The following is a 17,923-nucleotide window of genomic DNA, read 5'->3' as shown; positions in this document are numbered from 1 at the left end:
ATTTATATTAAGAAATGTACAGTTGTTTGTAAAATTAAATCCAAACTATTGCTTCGTGAGCTATTAGTGAATCTTAGCAGCATAAGAAAAAAAATTAATATTAACTTTTTATTTCAAAAAAACAATTACTGTACGTTGGAATTTTATTGTTTGGATGTGACCCTAAAAATGATTGTTATACAGTACATTTTTTTTTCGGCATCAAAGTCAGATATTGGATGTTTAATGCTTGGTTGATATGATAAATTGTTGAGTCATATCCTGGAGCCTTTTACACTGCATAATGATTACAGTGAAAACACTGTCACCGTTGAAACAAATTAATAGATGTTGCCAGTGGATAGATGTTATGGGGAGTTTTGGAACATTTATGTTACTGCTAATTGTACTTGTTTTAAAGATTTTGTACATTCAAGTTTTAATATACAGTAGTACCGTATCCAGCCTTTCTGGACAACATATTTTATAGGTAACCTATGTGGAGTAATGCAAGTTGTAGTTCAAGCTGTAGCCTTCCTTTTTTTCCAGTTTCATTGATCTTGGCTCAACCTGCTAAAATATTTGTTTCCAGAGAAACAACTCAACCCCGAGCTTAAGAAGTGAAACCGAATAAGCTAATATTTGCTTGTATTGGACCTGTGTTTGCTACTAAACAAAAATTTAAAATGATTATTAACCATTTTTATAGAGGGTAGGCCTAACCCTGTCTCTTATACACACAAATTATCAAAAAGCACTTTACAGGCCTAAGTACTATTCTGTTGACATTAGAAGCCAATGAGTTAGCCTAAAGCAGACACACAGCAATGCCCATAGCTCTCTTTGGCCGTTGAGCAAAGTTTGCAAACGTCATTCAAAATTAAGTATCTTTTTTTTCTTTTCAGAGTTAATAAAAAAAAAAACACTGAATTATTTGACATTGCTTGAACGTTTGTCACGGAACAAGAAAACACTCATGGTTCTATTTTGGTTAGCCTATACAACGCTCACAACTATAAATGCAGAAAGAAAGGGAACAATTCTAATACTCTGTATGATTTGGAAGGATAATGCCTATTCCAACAATACAACATTTTCATTCGTTGAATAGAACTGTCAATCTTTCAACGACTGAAAATATTCTTCCCATTGCACGACTACAACACATTCATTATCCGTTTTATAACACACCTAAACTAGATCCTCGTCATTTGATATTTTATGAAAAATAAAATTGGGTCTACCTTTTTTCTACCAATGAAATTGTATTTGGTGGAGGCGTTCAATAGGACAAAACGAATGGAAAAAGATTCTGTATACTAATAGAACTAAATTTTCATAAGTGACAAAATGGTGTAAATAACTAATGTTACATGATATAAAGGCCATCAATGACAAGAATATATTTAGGTGTGTTTAAATGGCTAATAAATACACACCATCTTATTATGTCAGCCTCAATTTTCTGTTTTTCACTTTTTGGTATTTATTCATGAACTGATTTGTAAAATAGTTCTTTCCGAACACTGTCACTTGTCTACATAGAACTTAACCTTAAAACTAAAACATTATACTTTCTTATCTACTTCTACTGAATTTGATCCCACGTTATATAAAGCGTTATCGAAACCAATACTTCCATTTGGATCGTTGTGTTTCCTCGTTGAACGGACAACAGCAAAATGGAATATTTTAATCACAAGAAAAATGGCCGCCAGAGCTGCAACACATATTCCAACAATCGCACCTTTATCTAATAGAGATACAAAGATTATATTGGATTAACAATGACAATATTGTTTTTAAAATAATTCAAATTTTAGTACATTACAGAATAGAAAGTGCAGGCAGCTCCCCTTTTCTGTTGCACTTCCGCAGGTAGGCCTAGTGTTCACATCCACCAGCTGCCCACACTAGCAAGTTCAGTATTTACAGCCCGTTTGAATGTTATTAAATTTAACAAAAACAGATCTTTTAAATAGTCAAATAATACTATACTTGACATTTTGTAATTCGCTGTAGGGTACTTGGTATATTGTTTCTTAAAATTGGGAATAAAGTGTAGTTATCAGTTTTATTTAGTGGGGAAGTAACATTTTAATTATCGGAAGGAGGGGGAGGGATGGATTAATTTCTGAGCTGTTTTGAGTTGGTATTGAAGTTTTAATCATTTATCTTAATTTTTTTTTTCTCGGACGCTCCTTTATAATTTAATATTATAATAATATTTGCCACCACCGCCATCACATATTTCAAAAACGGATCAACAGATTTGAATGAGCTATTGGAATTAAGCAAGTTACAAGAAATAAATTATGTTTTGGTGACGATCCAGTTTTGGGAGTAAATTTGAGGGTCATTTAATATTCTAAACGTCTCTCAGACCAAAATATCTCAAAAATTCACCAATGGCAGTGGCAGATTTAGCAATGGGGGTGGATAATGCGATTTGCGACACTGGGAACAGATCTGTTTCGAAAGGTGAGGGGGACATTTCGTGAGCGAACATTTTAGGAAATAGTAGCTCCAGACAGTGGCGGCGCCAGTGGGGAACCGGGAGGCTTAAGCCACCCCATCGGTCAAAGCTCGTCGGGCAGTCGGACCAAAAAAAAAAAAATAGGCCTAGTTTTCCCATCCCAGCCATTTCCGGCCATCTAGGAGTCCCAATTTTTAAAAAAATCCCTTTTTGAGAGGAGGGGAACCCCCTCCCATACCCACCCCTGGCTCTGGCCTTCGGCCCTCAGATAACGCTGCGCGCTATAGTTACACCCATAAATACTTAGCCCCCCCCCCATAAATTATAAGAGCCACCACTGTCTCCAGATGACCGGAAATAACACTTTTATATAGTAAATTCATCGTCATCACATCACCATTATAATTATTCACAATGAAGCGCCAACAAATTTCTTATGATGTTTTACCAGCGATTTTCGGCAACCATAGATAACTAATTAATATGTGTGATGTAGTATAGAAAATAAATATTAAAAACATTGTCTTGGTGTATTTAATTTAGGCCTTCCTACTTCAAAGCCATTAGTCAACACCAGGTGAGGTGGGAACATTTGGGGAAATGGTACCTCTAGATTGCCGGAAATGACACTATTATATAATAAAATTAATCATCGTGATGTTCAATTAAAAATAAATCTCAATTGTCTTTGATGTATTTTAATTTACCTTGCCATGTCCGAAAACCAATTTTATTATTATCACACGCTTTTTTCCATTCACGCGCACTCGAGTCGTGTATTATAAGAAATTCAGATGTATGCGAACAGAGAAAGAGTACTGGTTGTACAGCACACTTTCGTTAAAACCTGGGTCATTTATGCAGTTTATTTCAACAATTTTCAGGCATGAACTTATTACATTGCGGATGAAAAGTGAGGGGACCAACCCCCACCCTCTTAAGAATATTTGGGGACCTGTCACCCTGTCTCCCCTTGATCATGGGTTTTGGGAGAGGCATTGTTTTTCCATTTGAGACTTTTTGGAATTTGTAGCCGGCTAGATGCTCTTGGATGACATCTGAAAAGAAGTTAAGCTTAAAATAGAAAGTATGTTTTACGAGAGTACTACTACTACATGTAACATGTACGCGTACATGAGAAGCACAAGACGAGTGACCATATTTTTTTTTCGAGTCGAGGTCACTGAAGAGGGTGGCTAGCCACTATTTAACACCCCCCCCCCCCCAGATCCGCCATTGAATGGATCTAATTTAAACATAACAGTATGGTTTTTCATGGTCCAATAAAGACATGAATAAAGTTTGGTGACTGTCCGGTGTAGGGTGTGAACATTTAAAGGAACGTCCGAAACCAGATACAGTATTCCATAAACTTAAATGTTAAATTTTAGTGACGATTCAGACTTGGGTGTGAATTTGAGGGTCATTAATAGTGCTAAGGGCCCAGACCTAAATATCTCTAAAAACTTCTTAGTGGATCTAAATGAAAATTTCCAGAATAGTTTGACATATTTTAAGTAAGAATTGTTAAATTTTGGTGACGATCCGAAGTTGGGTTTTGATATAACCATTTTAATAATAAACCGGTTAACTATTTATAAACGCAATTTGCGCTTTCTAAAGCGTTTAAACCAGTTACGGCTAGGTTAAACGCAAAATTACCATAAAATGCATGAACAATTTTCGCTCTCAATCACTGAATTACTAATATATTGAATATCATACAATAAAGATGATTTTATAAGGGTAATTATTTTGTAATTATAAGTGGACAATGATTATTAACCATTTTTATAGAGGGTAGGCCTAACCCTTCCACCGTACCCTAGAAGAAGGTCAGCTGATATTTAGATGCCTTCTAAATACATGAAATAATGTGATCATTATAAGTCTCAGTATGAGGTTTAGAAAGTGGAGATGAGTTTTCGTCAAATCACAGGATTTGAACTCAATACCCAGGATCTTAAGGCAAGCATCTTAACCAAAAAACTACATATTCACTCCATTGATTAATTGTTAATTTATCGGTTGATACTGCTTTTGAGATTTTATATAAAATAAAATGATATCTCATTTACTTAATAACTGAAATATATCCTGTAATAATAATATTTACTTACTTTGGGTTTGTCCATTATCTGTTTTGCCGTCCTTGTCAGTCGTCCGTGGTGGTTGAGGTCTCCTTGTTGTATTTTGAGGCAGCGGTTGAGTTGGTCGTTGTTCGGTATTTGACTTTGTCGTTTGATTAACAATTGTTCGATGGCGCTGTGTGGTTATCGGGACATTTGGTTTTGTAGTCATTCTTGTGAGTGGGGCTTATAAATATAGAATAATTATCAAGATAATTAGCAATAGTATAGTGAAAATCAGGGCCGTCCCATGACCATTTCTCGGGGACCAAGGTTTCCTCTCTGAGTCCAATAAACATAGTTACAAAAAGCTAGGATGGCAACCATTTTGAAATTCAAGGTGGCCACCATAAAAACCATCGAAAATTGAGTATTTTTGTTATGTAATTCCACTCCTCAATCAAAAATGGTAAATTTGTTGTCAAATCTATGTTATTGTGTCATCTGATCAATAAACATGGTTTCAAAAAGCTAGGATGGTTGCCATTTCGAAATTTAAGATGGCCACTATGAAAATTTTCGAAAGTCAAATATTTTGTTTTTTTAATTCCACTTTTTCCTAATCAAAATGGTGAAAATTTGGTGTCTAATCACATGTTAAGGTTCAAGATTGTCTGGAGTATTTTGTGCTCGATACCGGGGTACTGCTAAATACAAAACAAAACGAAGGCATGGGTTCCATATTGATCCGAAGTAATTTCTGAGCTCATGTTCTTGTGGGAAACTTTCATCTAACTTTGAATATAATTTTCTTTTTTTCTCCAATTTCTGCCCATCTCCCTCCTTGAATCCGCCACTGTTTTACCTGTCTCTTATACACATCTAGATGTGTATAAGAGACAGTATATATATAGATACGAATAATTTAAACATGAATATAATATTTCCTACTTAAACAATACATTAAATCTGATTATAACATAATTATATATAGACTATAATATTAACTATTAAATAACATTAATTTAAAAGTGTATATAGTGTCACTACTATAATACGATTAACATTTTCCAGCCTGAAACAAAATTTTATATAGCTGGTGGAGATATGTTTAGACCTAGGCTACTATAGCTAACAACAGGTATACTTTAGGCCTATTCATTTCGGCTTCTTTTAAGAATGGAATGATCTAATGGAAGCACGAGCTACTGTAGACCAAACCCAGTATACCGTTTCGTTTTTATTCGTGCAGGAAGTTTACATATGATTGTTTATTGGGCTCGGAGAGACAAATAATATGTGATTAGACACCAAATTTTTACCATTTCGATTAAAAAAAGTGAAATTAAAAGACAACAAAATATTTGATTTTTAACAATTTTCGCGGTGGCCGTCATCCTAGCTTTTTGAAACCATGTTTATTGAACTCAGATGACAGAATAACATATGATTTGACACTAAATTTACCATTTTTGATTGAGAAGTGGAATTACATACCAAAATATTCATTTCATCTTGAATTTCAAAATGGTTATTATCCTACCTTTTTGTAAATATGTGAGGTATGTAGTTACCCTAAAATCGGAGTGTCTGCGCCCGCCGCCAAAACTCAGATTTCGGAGGTTTTTCGTACTATACGCGAAATCTCCAAAATCGGAGTATTTAAACTTATTCAAACCTCCAATTTCGGAGTTTCTGCGTAGTTTTAATTAAAAAAGCTCTCTATAGAGAGAGCAAAACTTTTAATCAACCCTCCAATTTCGGAGTTTCTGCGTAGTTTTAATTAAACAAGCTCTCTATAGAGAGAGCAAAACTTTTAATCAACCCTCCGATTTCGGAGTTTCTGCGTACTTATACGCCAAACCTCCGAGTCCAAAATCGGAGTTTTTTTAAGCTTTCAATTAAACCTCCGATTTTGGAGTTTCTGCGTATAGTACGCAAAACCTCCCAAATCGGAGTTTTTAAACTTTTATTCAAACCTCCCATTTTGGAGTTTCTGCGTACTGTACGCGAAACCTCCGAAATCGGAATTTTCATACTTTATTCAAACCTCCGATTTGGGAGTTTGTGCTTACTATACGCAAAACCTCCAACATCGGAGTTTTCAAACTTTTATTGAAACCTCCGATTTCGGAGGTTCTGCGTACTATACGTGAAACCTCCGAAATCGGAGTTTTCAAACTTTTATTCAAACCTCCGATTTTAAAGTTTCTGCGTGAAATACGCGAAACCTCCGAAATCGGAGTTTTCAAACTTTATTCAAACCTCCTATTTTGGAGTTTGTGCCTAGGCCCTACTATACGCAAAACATCCAACATCGGAGTTTTCAAACTTTTATTCAAACCTCCAATTTTGGAGGTTCTGTGTACTATAATTCCAAAATCGGAGGTTTGGATAAAAGTGTGAAAACTCCGATTTTGGAGGTTTGGCGTATAAGTACGCAGAAACTCCGAAATCGGAGGGTTGTTAAAAGTTTTACTCTCTCTATATATATAGAGAGCTTGTTTAATTAATACTACCCAGAAACTCCAAAATCGGAGGTTTCAATAAAAGTTTGAAAACTCCGATGTTGGAGGTTTTGCGTATAGTACGCACAAACTCCGAAATCGGAAGTTTGATTAAAAGTTTGAAAATTCCGAGTTTGGAGGTTTGGCGTATAAGTACGCAGAACCTCCGATATCGGAGGTCGGATTTCGGAGGTTTTGCGTATACAGAACATACGAAATCGGAGGGTTATTAGTACGCAAAACCTCCGAAGTCGGAGTTTTGGCGACGGGCGCAGACACTCCAAAAATGGAGTAACTACATACATGAATATGTTTATTGGGCTCAGAGAAGCCAATAACATATGATTAGATCCAAATTTACCATTTTCAATAGAGAATGTAGAATTATACAAACATATTCAATTTTTGACCATTTTTAAGGCAGCAATCTTGAATTTCAAAATGGCTGCCATTTTAGGATTTCGAAACTTGTCGCATCGAATTCAGTGACATCAATAACATATAGTTAAACACCAGCTTTGCCATTTTTCAATGGATATGAGTATGAGTCGAAATCTGAATTTTGGCAGCCACTTTGAATGGCCGCCAAAAAATGTGTTCCACCCCTTTTCTGGAGGTTTCCCCCGCTCAATTTTTTACTTTTACCCTAGTGATGCTAAATCAGCAGAGAAACCTTGGTTCCCGAAAAATGGTCTTATGAGCCCTGATTTTCACTATACTACAACCTATAAATACGTTTCAGTATTTCATTAAACAATAAACCTAAGTAGTAAAATTCAATTCAGTATTTGAATTCCTTGTTTTGTATGTTTTAGTACCTAATTAGGTAGAATTCGAAATGTATTGTCCTCTAAAAATGACAACAAAATAAAATTTAAAACTATTTTGAAAATAACTTGCTCATTTTGCAATAACATATCCTACAAATTATTAACTTGAGCATAGAAATTATTTAATCTAAAAATTGTATACACACATTTTTATGCTAGATAATAATAATAATGATAATAAAACGTTTTAGGTGAGTGGAAGTGTTTCTGTCATTTTTTCGCTGTCAAATTATGGGTTAACATTTTTAATTACTCATTTTGCAGTTACGTATCCTACAAATTATTAACTTCAGCATAGAAATTATTTAATCTAAAAATTGTATACACGGATTTTTATACTAGATAATAAAAATAATGATAATAAAACACTTTAGGTGAGTGGAAGAGTTTCTTTCATTTTTCGCTGTCAAATTATGGGTTAACATTTTTAATTATACTAATTACTATTTGAGGTTGATAATTTTGATGTTACAGTAATTATGATGAGCAAATTAATTTAAAAAAAAAGATTTTTTATATGATTAAGTTTTTTGCATGGGATATTACATATTTTAAAAAAATAATTATAAAAACAGTATGATAATAGAATATCAAATACATAGATTTACATGGGCCTAGATAGATACACGGAATTTACCACTTTGGCAACATTTACAATGGTAAATCTAGGAATTTGAAATAGGGAGCCAAGTGAGGAATAGGAATTTTTACATGGAGGGTCTGGACCACCTCCGCCCCAACCAAGAACATTTTATTATTCAAGATGGCCAGAAATAGCACCCTCAGACTTAAACTTTGAATATAATTTTCTTTTTTTCTCCAATTTCTGCCCATCTCCCTCCTTGAATCCGCCACTGTTTTACTTACTCTTTTCAATCCTGCAAACGTATCCTTGGTGGTTGTAACATTCGATGTTGTTCCATTTACCGTATGGTCGTAGCACTTCCACGCAGTTTTCGTGTTCACCGTTATAGATAGTACTTGGCACGCCATTGTTCCAGTTAGAGTAATCAATTGGGCTGTTATCTGACCATGCAAATCCACCTATCAAGATAAATAGGGTTAGCATTTAGGAAAATGTGACTTAATCATATTTTTTAATATTATTAGTTCTTCATCTGTATTTAAATTGCTCTCCAGGCTAGTGTATCTAACTAAAACATTATGGCAAAATGAGAATGTAGGCAAAGGTTTTTGGTTTTAAATAAATGTAGGTGAATGCACATGAAAACCACCCCTCCACCGCCATATCATATGCAAATTAGCACAAATATGTAAATTAGGTATAAATCTCTTGATTTCTCTACCCCTGTGATCCCAGTCACCTAGGTTCAAATTGTCACAATAAGACTTTTCTCACGACTAAAATTAACTCCACTCTCTAAGCCTCATAAAGAGACTTAATTATAAAGCATAGTGTACAGTACTTGCCGTTGGATGTGAAGGAAATTAAAAAAAAATTGGTACATGCAAAATAATAAAAGTCGCTGTCATTGTTGTTTTTAAATAAATTAGATTTAGACCATCTTTACATACAGTGATTAAAAGTGTTCTAATCAGAAATGAAGTCAACGTTGCTAACCGGCATCAATTCTGTAAAGGCCGACCCACAAATCTAAACCGGAATCTGTTGCTTTTTTTGAGATGAAATCATTGTCTGCTTTTGTGTGAATGCTAGCAAGATTCGCACCAATTTGTGCACAGCTAAATTGGGCTTCAGGCCATGAGATTGTTGATCCTTTTTCTAGTTCAAAGTAATAACAGTAACTTCCGAATGGTTCCCAGCCTGTTTGGCATGTACCAGGAAGGTCAGGAGGGTTAGTTGGTATTGGTGCTGTAAAGAAAATTGGAAGAATTAGAATACTGCAGTACTGCCTGGTTACCTCACAGTAGACCAAAGAAGATATGCAGGCTTAAAGAAGATCATGTCTTGAAAGTATTATCTGCTAAATCACACAAAAGCACAACTTAAAATAGTTTCCCTGAGAATAAACTAAATCAAGGAAAGGGCCCTCATTTTTTCACTGTTTTCACGAAATGATATAATGTATACTAGGGAGTCAACAGCGTATGTACTTTTACTAAACTATAGAAATGACCTCAACATGGCAATCATTTGTAAACTCCTTAAGACGGAAGCCTCACCTCTTCCCCCAACTGAAGTTTTAAAGCTATATTTCACGTCATCCAAACGTGCCATAGCCATGGCACGTCTGATGTGGCCGTACCCTCCATCTGTAAAAATCCTCCCTATTCTTTTATTTAGAATTTCTGAACCCGCCACTTTGGAGAGCTACCATTCTGTATCAGGGGTTGTAATTGTAGACAAAAAAAATAGCAACAATCTGAAACATGGTTTCAAAATATACTTTTTATCATAATTATGGTACTTACCTAGGGAGTACTTGCACAGTACAGGATGCTGGTCACTGCACTTAGTATCGTCCCAATAACCTTCAGCATTGATCATTACACAACCTTCGCCAGGACCTTTACTTGGTTCATTACGCCCCCATTTAGTATACCACACTGGCCATTTGTTCACCCATTGATACCCGCCGGCAACCTAAATGATTCCAACTGATTATTCGTTTGTGTTTTATTGAATATATTTGCTTTTCTCGAATGGAGGATGCAGCTATGGAATTCATAATTCCCTACTTGATTTTGATATTTTGTTGTTCGATTTTAGTATTCTTCTATATAGTAGGTAAACATATAAACATGCTGAGCTATTTATTCGAATTTCGAATTCGAACATATTTTGAATGGCTATGATGACTTTTTGTTTTGTTTTTTTGTTTTTGTTTTTTGTTTCTTGTTTTTTTTTGTTTTTTTTGTTTTTTTTTTTTTTTGGACGCATGCGGATGTCATTGTGCGTACAGCTATGACTTATTAACATAATAAAATCATTGTACCTTATCATCAGCCATGCCAATCCAGGTTTCTCCTCCTCCGTATCCACCAATTAATTGCTCAATAAACGCTTGTTCGTAAATATCCACAACGTTTGCTATGGAAACATCGTTGCCTATGCTTGAGCACGTATATACAGCCATGCTAAATTCAAAATAACCATCCAAGTATAGGAAACAACCGTCGTAATATTGATTATACCCTTGTCGGCATGATGTGCTTGTAACTGGGGGCTCTGGGGCATTGATATCTGAACAGAAGATACACTATGTATGTTTATGTGACATTCTATTCTAGAAGTCTTGAAGCCGAAAGATAGTATACAAATAATGAATGTTTATGAGTGCAATTGAAAGAATATTTTCATGAGTTGAAAGACTGACTGTTCCAACGAGGTGGATGAAATTTAAATGGAACAGTCAATCTTTTAACAAATAAAAGTATTCTTTCCATTGAACGAATACACAACATCCATTACTCGTTTTATAACACAGGTAAAATAGATTTTTGTGATTTGATACTTTATGAAAAATAAAGTAAGGTCTAACTTTTTTCCAATCGACACAAACAACTTGCAACAATTTGGTAATCAAAAAACATTAATCTTTTAAAAAATTGAGTTTAATTTTGGAACATTATTTGATATGTTATGAACACAAAAACAGTTAAATTCAGAATGGAACAGTCCATCTTCTTTCACAACCAATGGTACCAACGAATGAAACTAAACAATGCACGATGGAACTAAATGTCTATGATGAAGTGACGAAATGATGTAAATAGCAAATGCCATGTGATGCGAAATCCACCAATTAAATGACAAATATCTGTTTAGATGTGTTATAACTACCAATGTTTTGTTTTCAGTAATTTAGAAAATATGGAGTGTCAATATGGAAGTTAAAACGACAAACAAGTGAAGTGAAGCAAAACGAATGTGGCGCAGAATATGCAAAAATCAAGTGGCTCATTACTAATACTAAGTTCTTTGCCGCATTTGTTTTACAGTGCCACATGGTTTTCTATTTTTGGCGTTCTATAATTATAGGACACTGTTTTTTTGTTTTACATTGCTGAATATTCGACAACACTGCAAATAGTTTCATACCAAAAGCATCTTGGCATATATAGCCATTCATTTTACCACACGAATTATCATTCCACAGTCCAGCCTGGTACTCACTCCCAATCAGTTCTACACAATCTTCCTGTAAAGACAAACACAGAAATTTTACTTTACTTTAACCCCATAAGACCTCTAATATTAAAAGTTACATTTTAATTTGTTTTTCTTTTAAATTCTACATCTCTTTGACCAGTGGGGTGATCTATAGCCTCTCGGGGCCCAGTCCAAAGTGGCTTCGAGGAACCCCTCATTATAATATACAATACTCTTCAAGAGCCTATATTATTGTCCAGTAGAAGACACCAAAAACTAGCAAAATATAGTGTAATTTTCTTGTTTTTAAATCACGAAGGTCTTGTGTGAATTCGCATGAGAACATCTCGGTTATTATACTAGGCCTGTATCAATTTCCGACTTTTAAAAGTCAAAAGTATTCCAACAACTGGGGTCCACAAATTGAAATTGTCAAAAATAAGAAAGTAAAAGACTAGGCCTACTAGAATTCTTAAATAATTTCAGTCAAGTAATGTAACATGCTACTGTATTGTCATAATTATTCTACTGTGAATGAGCCCCCAATTTTGTGACTTTTTTTCAGATTTTATCAGACATCTTTAAACAGTAAAACTCATTATATCCTTACCGGATTCAGGCCACATAAAACTCAAGATTATCAAATTTTCTTTGATAAAAAAAACTGTCGTATGCCCATATATATTCATGATGTGCCTATACATGGTCATGATGTGATGCTATCATGACCACACAGTAATTATGCATTTCACATTTTGTCAAATAGAATCTTGTAGTCTAGACAGGGCTTAAGAAGCTCCGATTACCCGTAGGATGACAATTTTATGGCAGTAACTATACGTATGGAATTTCAAAATTGTCTCTACATGTCTTGTATCTTTAAGTAGGCTAATATTATCTTAATTTTTATTTAAACCCAAATGAGAATAGTATAGTAGCTACTTTATGTACTTCAACTAAATCAATTATAAATTAGAGGAATACGCCCACATATTTTTAAGCTGCAAAATTAGACTCAACCTATACTCTATAATTTATATGCAACAATCCGTGACTAAACTGTGTTTATGTGTTTCTCTAGAAATTATATAACTGATTGAAACTCGAGGTGAAACAAGTAAATTGAGATAACTAACCCCTCCACCGGCCTCATTAGGCTCTCCTGCGGCCCAATTGGTATAATCCACAGTCGTTCCATCAGTCCAACGAAATTGCTTGTTGGTTGTAAGATCACTCAGGCCAATCCACATGGGATAATCCAGATCTTTTAGCTTTGTGGTAATAAAAGCTGCAATTATATGAATATATTTTATTTGTCAGCGTTCCAATTATTTTAAAAATGTATGAAGTGTTTAAATTATTATATATGTAATTTGTGTATTTTGTATACCTAAATGACTTATTAGTGGGGCGATTTGCAGCAGTTTCAACTCTTCAGTGGACCAGTCTTTCAAGAAGCTGAGTATGATGTCCATATTATGCATTTTGTTTCTGTAGCCGAGGCCAGCGGTTGGCGTAGCGGTTGCGTTTCGGTCTTTTAACATCGAGGTCAGGGGTTCCAAACTTCGATGTGCATTTCGCTTGTGTCCTTGGCACTTTACTACCTAAGCTTATCGCCCTCCACCCAGGAGTATAAATGGGTGCCTTTTTGAAATATACCGGAGAAGTTAAAAAGGCAGCGTGGAATGTAACTGGCCACATAACATCGATGGGCTAACAGCTCATTCCCCTACACTCAGTAATAAATACAGGACCACCTTTACTTTTTTTAGCTGGGGTAAAAATGCAAAGCGCTAGGGACCTAATATTAAATCAAGCTGATTAGGCCTATGTCTAATTTTATGATCTATTTTTTATAATGACAGTATTGCAATGGACATGGTCAAAGTCTCGAATACAATACTATTAACTGTTATGATCTAACGATCTATAATGTAGGCCCTATACCATTAACATGCTGGTCATGTATAGTGACAAGATCTCCCCCGATGTTGCGACACATATCTCTTGCGTCCCTCCAACCAAAGCGATCAACTTCGATAGATCCTTGGAACTGATAACATCGCTTGTTAAACTTAGTCCAGCCCGAAGGACAGTTGCCTTGCGGCAAAGCAGTTGTTATTGGAGCGTCGGTGATTATGCTTCCATACGGCTTCTTGCAAATGAATGGAATCTTGTCACCACAGTTCAGATCATTCCAACGACCAACTGTGAACGAGAAAAGAAATATACATTATTATTATAATTAAGATATTATTAATTTTATTTTTATTTCGTTTCTTCAATATGCTGTGTGTGTGTGTAGGGGTGTGGGTGTGTGCGTGTGTGTATATGTATGTATATATATTCGAACATGACACCTCTCGCCAAGGCGAGTATCATGCCCATATTATATATCATACAACTGACTGTTTCATTGGTGAAACATGACGTGATTTCCGTACAAGGATCAAGGAACAGAAAGGCTATGCTTGGAGGGCGATAAAACAGTCTACCAGTCGATCGCTTTCTAGCCACGCCCACCCTTTTTTGCACAGGCTGTGAATTCTGGCTTTTGTATTAGCCTTTTCGCACGTAGTCTCAGTTATTGTTTTCCACCAATCAGCAGCAAGTCTCACTACCCACTTCACTTCCCGACGATGAATCGCGTCGGAGCGTCGCTGTCTGAGCTTTTAAACAACTAAATCACACCAATTTTACTTATACAATGGTGAAATATAGTTTGTTGAAGTATTAAATTATATAGATTGGTTGAATTGCACCTTAGTCAAGACGTATTGATGACGTCCTACACTCCTTCCGGTTGTAGGACCCAGCAATTTGTTGATAAATATCTCCGTTAGAACTTTAAAAAACGATAAAATGTCATCTACTATACAATAAAAGAAAACTGATAATGCTTTGACCTCAACCACGTCAGCACTGGTTTCAAAGCATCCTAAAATGTCAAAAATTTGTCAATGGATGGTAAAGTGTTTTTTTCAAGACGGCGTTCCAACCAGTACCAGTACTGTTGAGTAATTAACAGAAAGTATTGGCCTATTTACGACTCCTTCGTAAATAATCCATTACATACATGAGGTATAAAGCTCGACACACTGTTCCTCTCCATTGAAGTCATTTGGCTCACCAGGTGCCCAGTTGACATAATCAAATGGTGTAGAATCTGACCACCTGAATTAAAAAAAACAACTTATGAATACATTTAGTTGAACATATTCAAAGTTTTCAAATTTATTCTGTAGAATCCATACTGTTGTTCTCTATCCTATCTGTACCGTATTTTATATGGTGTCTATTAATAATTAGACTTACGTGTAGACACTTCTGATATCGTATTCTCTTAAACCGATCCAGTAAGAGCTAATGTCAGAGTCAGTCTAAAAATAGTAATCATATATGTAATATGTAAGTATTATAATGTAAGTAATGCTGTATTTAAATTAAAAAGAAATTGAATTCCCAAAGCGTTAACTACCCTGTTCGTAAAACAAATAAATAAAAAGTTGGCCTATATCTGAAAATGTTTAAAAATTTACCATAAAAATGAATATGTTTCCTAGTTGTAAAGTATGTCGCATAAAAAAGTTAAATTTATCACATTTTTTATAATTATATAATTTTTTGTTGCATTTGTGCTTCATTTTTTTATATGCAATTTGTATTTATTTTGAAAACTACCTATTTTTGACTGCCTTTCAAAACAGTAAGGCGGCTGATTAATCGATTGATCCAATTGTATCAATGTCGATACTGATCGATCAATATCGATAGACTTGCGAGTTGGTTGCTTACTTGGTAGGATAATCAATCACTATTTGATCAATTGATTACAATTCCCAGTAACTTACATTATCGTTAATGAAATCCATCTCCGGCTTATTATGAATAGAAGCGAGTTTAGCATTGTGTACATGGCAGTAGTCATCAGCTTCCTTCCACGATAAGCGACTACTTCCAGAAGCCTTACTAAAGTAGTAGCAATACTTATCGTATTGAATCCATCCATCGCTACCGGAACACAGTGGATCTGTAAATTTTTAATGCCATTAATAAGGGATATCGTACATGTAAAGCACACAGAAACCATTGCAATAATGCGCTCAGACTGATATAAACTGTCAATTATAGGGATAATAAGAAACATTTTGTTAATAATACACCTTTAGATGTGTAATTTTTGCTTGCTTTTTACTTCTAAACCCTTTGAAATTTCACTACCAATTGTGGTATTCTTAGCAGAGTCGGTGTTCTTGTACCTATATTGTATATAAAAATGGGGATTGAGTACGGCGAGCTTCCTCATTGACCGACGCTGTGCATTTTAAACTACCACCATACCTTGGTGGTCACTCGACATTGAACTCTATACTACTGTACTACTATTGGAGTGTTTTGAATGGGCAACCAATCCATACCTTTTTCCGGATCGTCACCAAAATTTATTAATTTCTTCATTCAACCATAACCAACTATTCTAGATAGTTTCATTTAGATCCCTTGATAACTTATTTGATGTATTTAGATCTGGGACGTTAGAACTTTAAAAGACCCTCACATTCAAACCCGATTCTGGATCGTCACCAAAATTTAATAATTTCTTCCTTGTAATTTGGTTAAGACTTCCCTAAGAAATGTATACATTTAGTGGAAGAGTTTTTGTTATGATCTGGTACGTTTTCATTGACTGGTCCTCATATTCATAGCCGACTCCGGATCTTCACCACAATTTAGACATTTCTTCACGGGTCCATGACAAACTATTCTTGAAAGTTTCATTTAGATTCATTGATACGTTTTATTTTTTTAAGATAGGTCTGCGACGTTATTATTTTAAATGACTGCAAATTCATACCCGAATGCTGATCATCACTAATAATTTCTTCATTGTAAATTGGTTAAACTTCCCAGAAAGTTTCATTCAGACCAGTTAGTCAGTTTTTAAAATACCTGGTCTGGGTTGTTTTCCTTTGAATGGTACTCATATCCACACCGTACTCCGGATCGGCACCAAAATGTAATAATTTCTGCATTTGAACACGGCAAAATACTATAGAAAGTTTCATTTAGATAAATTGATAGGTTTTTTTTAGATATGTAGGTCTGGGACGTTAGAAATTTAAATGACCTTCGAATTTACACCATGAATTGAATCGTCACCAAAAATAATAAGCCCTTCTTCGTACCTTCCAAAAGTTTCATTCAGATTGGTCCGTTTTTGAAATATCTGGTGTGGGGTGTTTACCTTTAAATCACTTTACCGTAAATTCACATATAATCGCCGCGGCGCTTATAACACTTTTGGAGGCTTCAATGCGGCGCTTATTTCAGAGCGGCGCTTATTCGAGAGTGGCGCTTATAAAAACAAATTGGCGAGGTGCTTTCCATGCTCGTTCCCATGTTACCTATTTCACGTATTCCCGTAGTCTATCATAGGTCTTATCATCATAAATAACGTTTATAATGAAATGCTTGTCTTCATTGTATTATTTGTTCATTTTAACACTGTCATTGTATTTACAACCCTGTTTCTCAAAGTGTTTTTACACACAGCGTAATACAATTTAACTCTCGATTAAGCACCGAGGCGCTTATTCGAGAGCGGCGCTTAACAAAAAAAAATCACTATTGGTGCGGACACTTTTTTAAGTCCTTCATAGGCGTTCTATTGTATGAGCTAAAAATGCACTGGCCTACGGAAGGTCGGCTCATGTAGCACTATTGCAGCTATATTTCGTCGCGTTAGTTTCCATGTATATTTATTACCTCGTTATTATTATTATTAATACTGGGAAAAGCCATTGTTTTTGTTCTGATTTTTTTTCCCCTTTTTTTCTTTCATATATTTTTCCTATCTTTTTGCACTGTTTTTTCTGGCCGTCACTTTGGTCACGTCCCATGCTTAGAATTTTTCTGTGCTTTGCCGAAGCATAATCCTAGGCCATATATCAAGGATGTGCCTCCTAATATTTAGTGTCAATCTATGG

General features: G+C 35.0%; 1 protein-coding gene across 2 annotated transcripts; it reads right to left on the bottom strand.

Moving 5' to 3' along the window:
- Window positions 1-730: 730 nt before the first annotated feature.
- On the bottom strand, window positions 731-15,954 carry LOC117109266 (macrophage mannose receptor 1-like). 2 transcript variants are annotated; one of them, XM_033251537.1, is made up of 12 exons: window positions 15,788-15,954; window positions 15,252-15,316; window positions 15,013-15,110; window positions 13,884-14,144; window positions 13,073-13,224; window positions 11,961-11,985; window positions 10,780-11,027; window positions 10,256-10,427; window positions 9,444-9,695; window positions 8,729-8,905; window positions 4,576-4,770; window positions 731-1,732 (listed from the first exon to the last, which is right to left on the bottom strand). In XM_033251537.1, exons 1-12 carry the CDS (start codon window positions 15,806-15,808, stop codon window positions 1,548-1,550), a joined length of 1,851 nt encoding a protein of 616 aa, XP_033107428.1. In that variant the 5' UTR covers window positions 15,809-15,954; the 3' UTR covers window positions 731-1,547. The 2 variants fall into 2 exon arrangements, with proteins under 2 accessions (XP_033107428.1, XP_033107429.1); XM_033251538.1 differs by lacking the exons at window positions 15,013-15,110; window positions 15,252-15,316; window positions 15,788-15,954 and adding an exon at window positions 14,346-14,991 and having other exon boundaries at window positions 11,886-11,985.
- Between the last annotated feature and the right edge of the window lie 1,969 nt (window positions 15,955-17,923).

This window comes from Anneissia japonica, unplaced genomic scaffold (assembly GCF_011630105.1).
Source record: "Anneissia japonica isolate Jap-2015-1 unplaced genomic scaffold, ASM1163010v1 scaffold288033_len957474_cov176, whole genome shotgun sequence".
Lineage (NCBI taxonomy): Eukaryota > Metazoa > Echinodermata > Crinoidea > Comatulida > Comatulidae > Anneissia > Anneissia japonica.
This window is presented reverse-complemented; position numbering and strand designations above follow the sequence as displayed.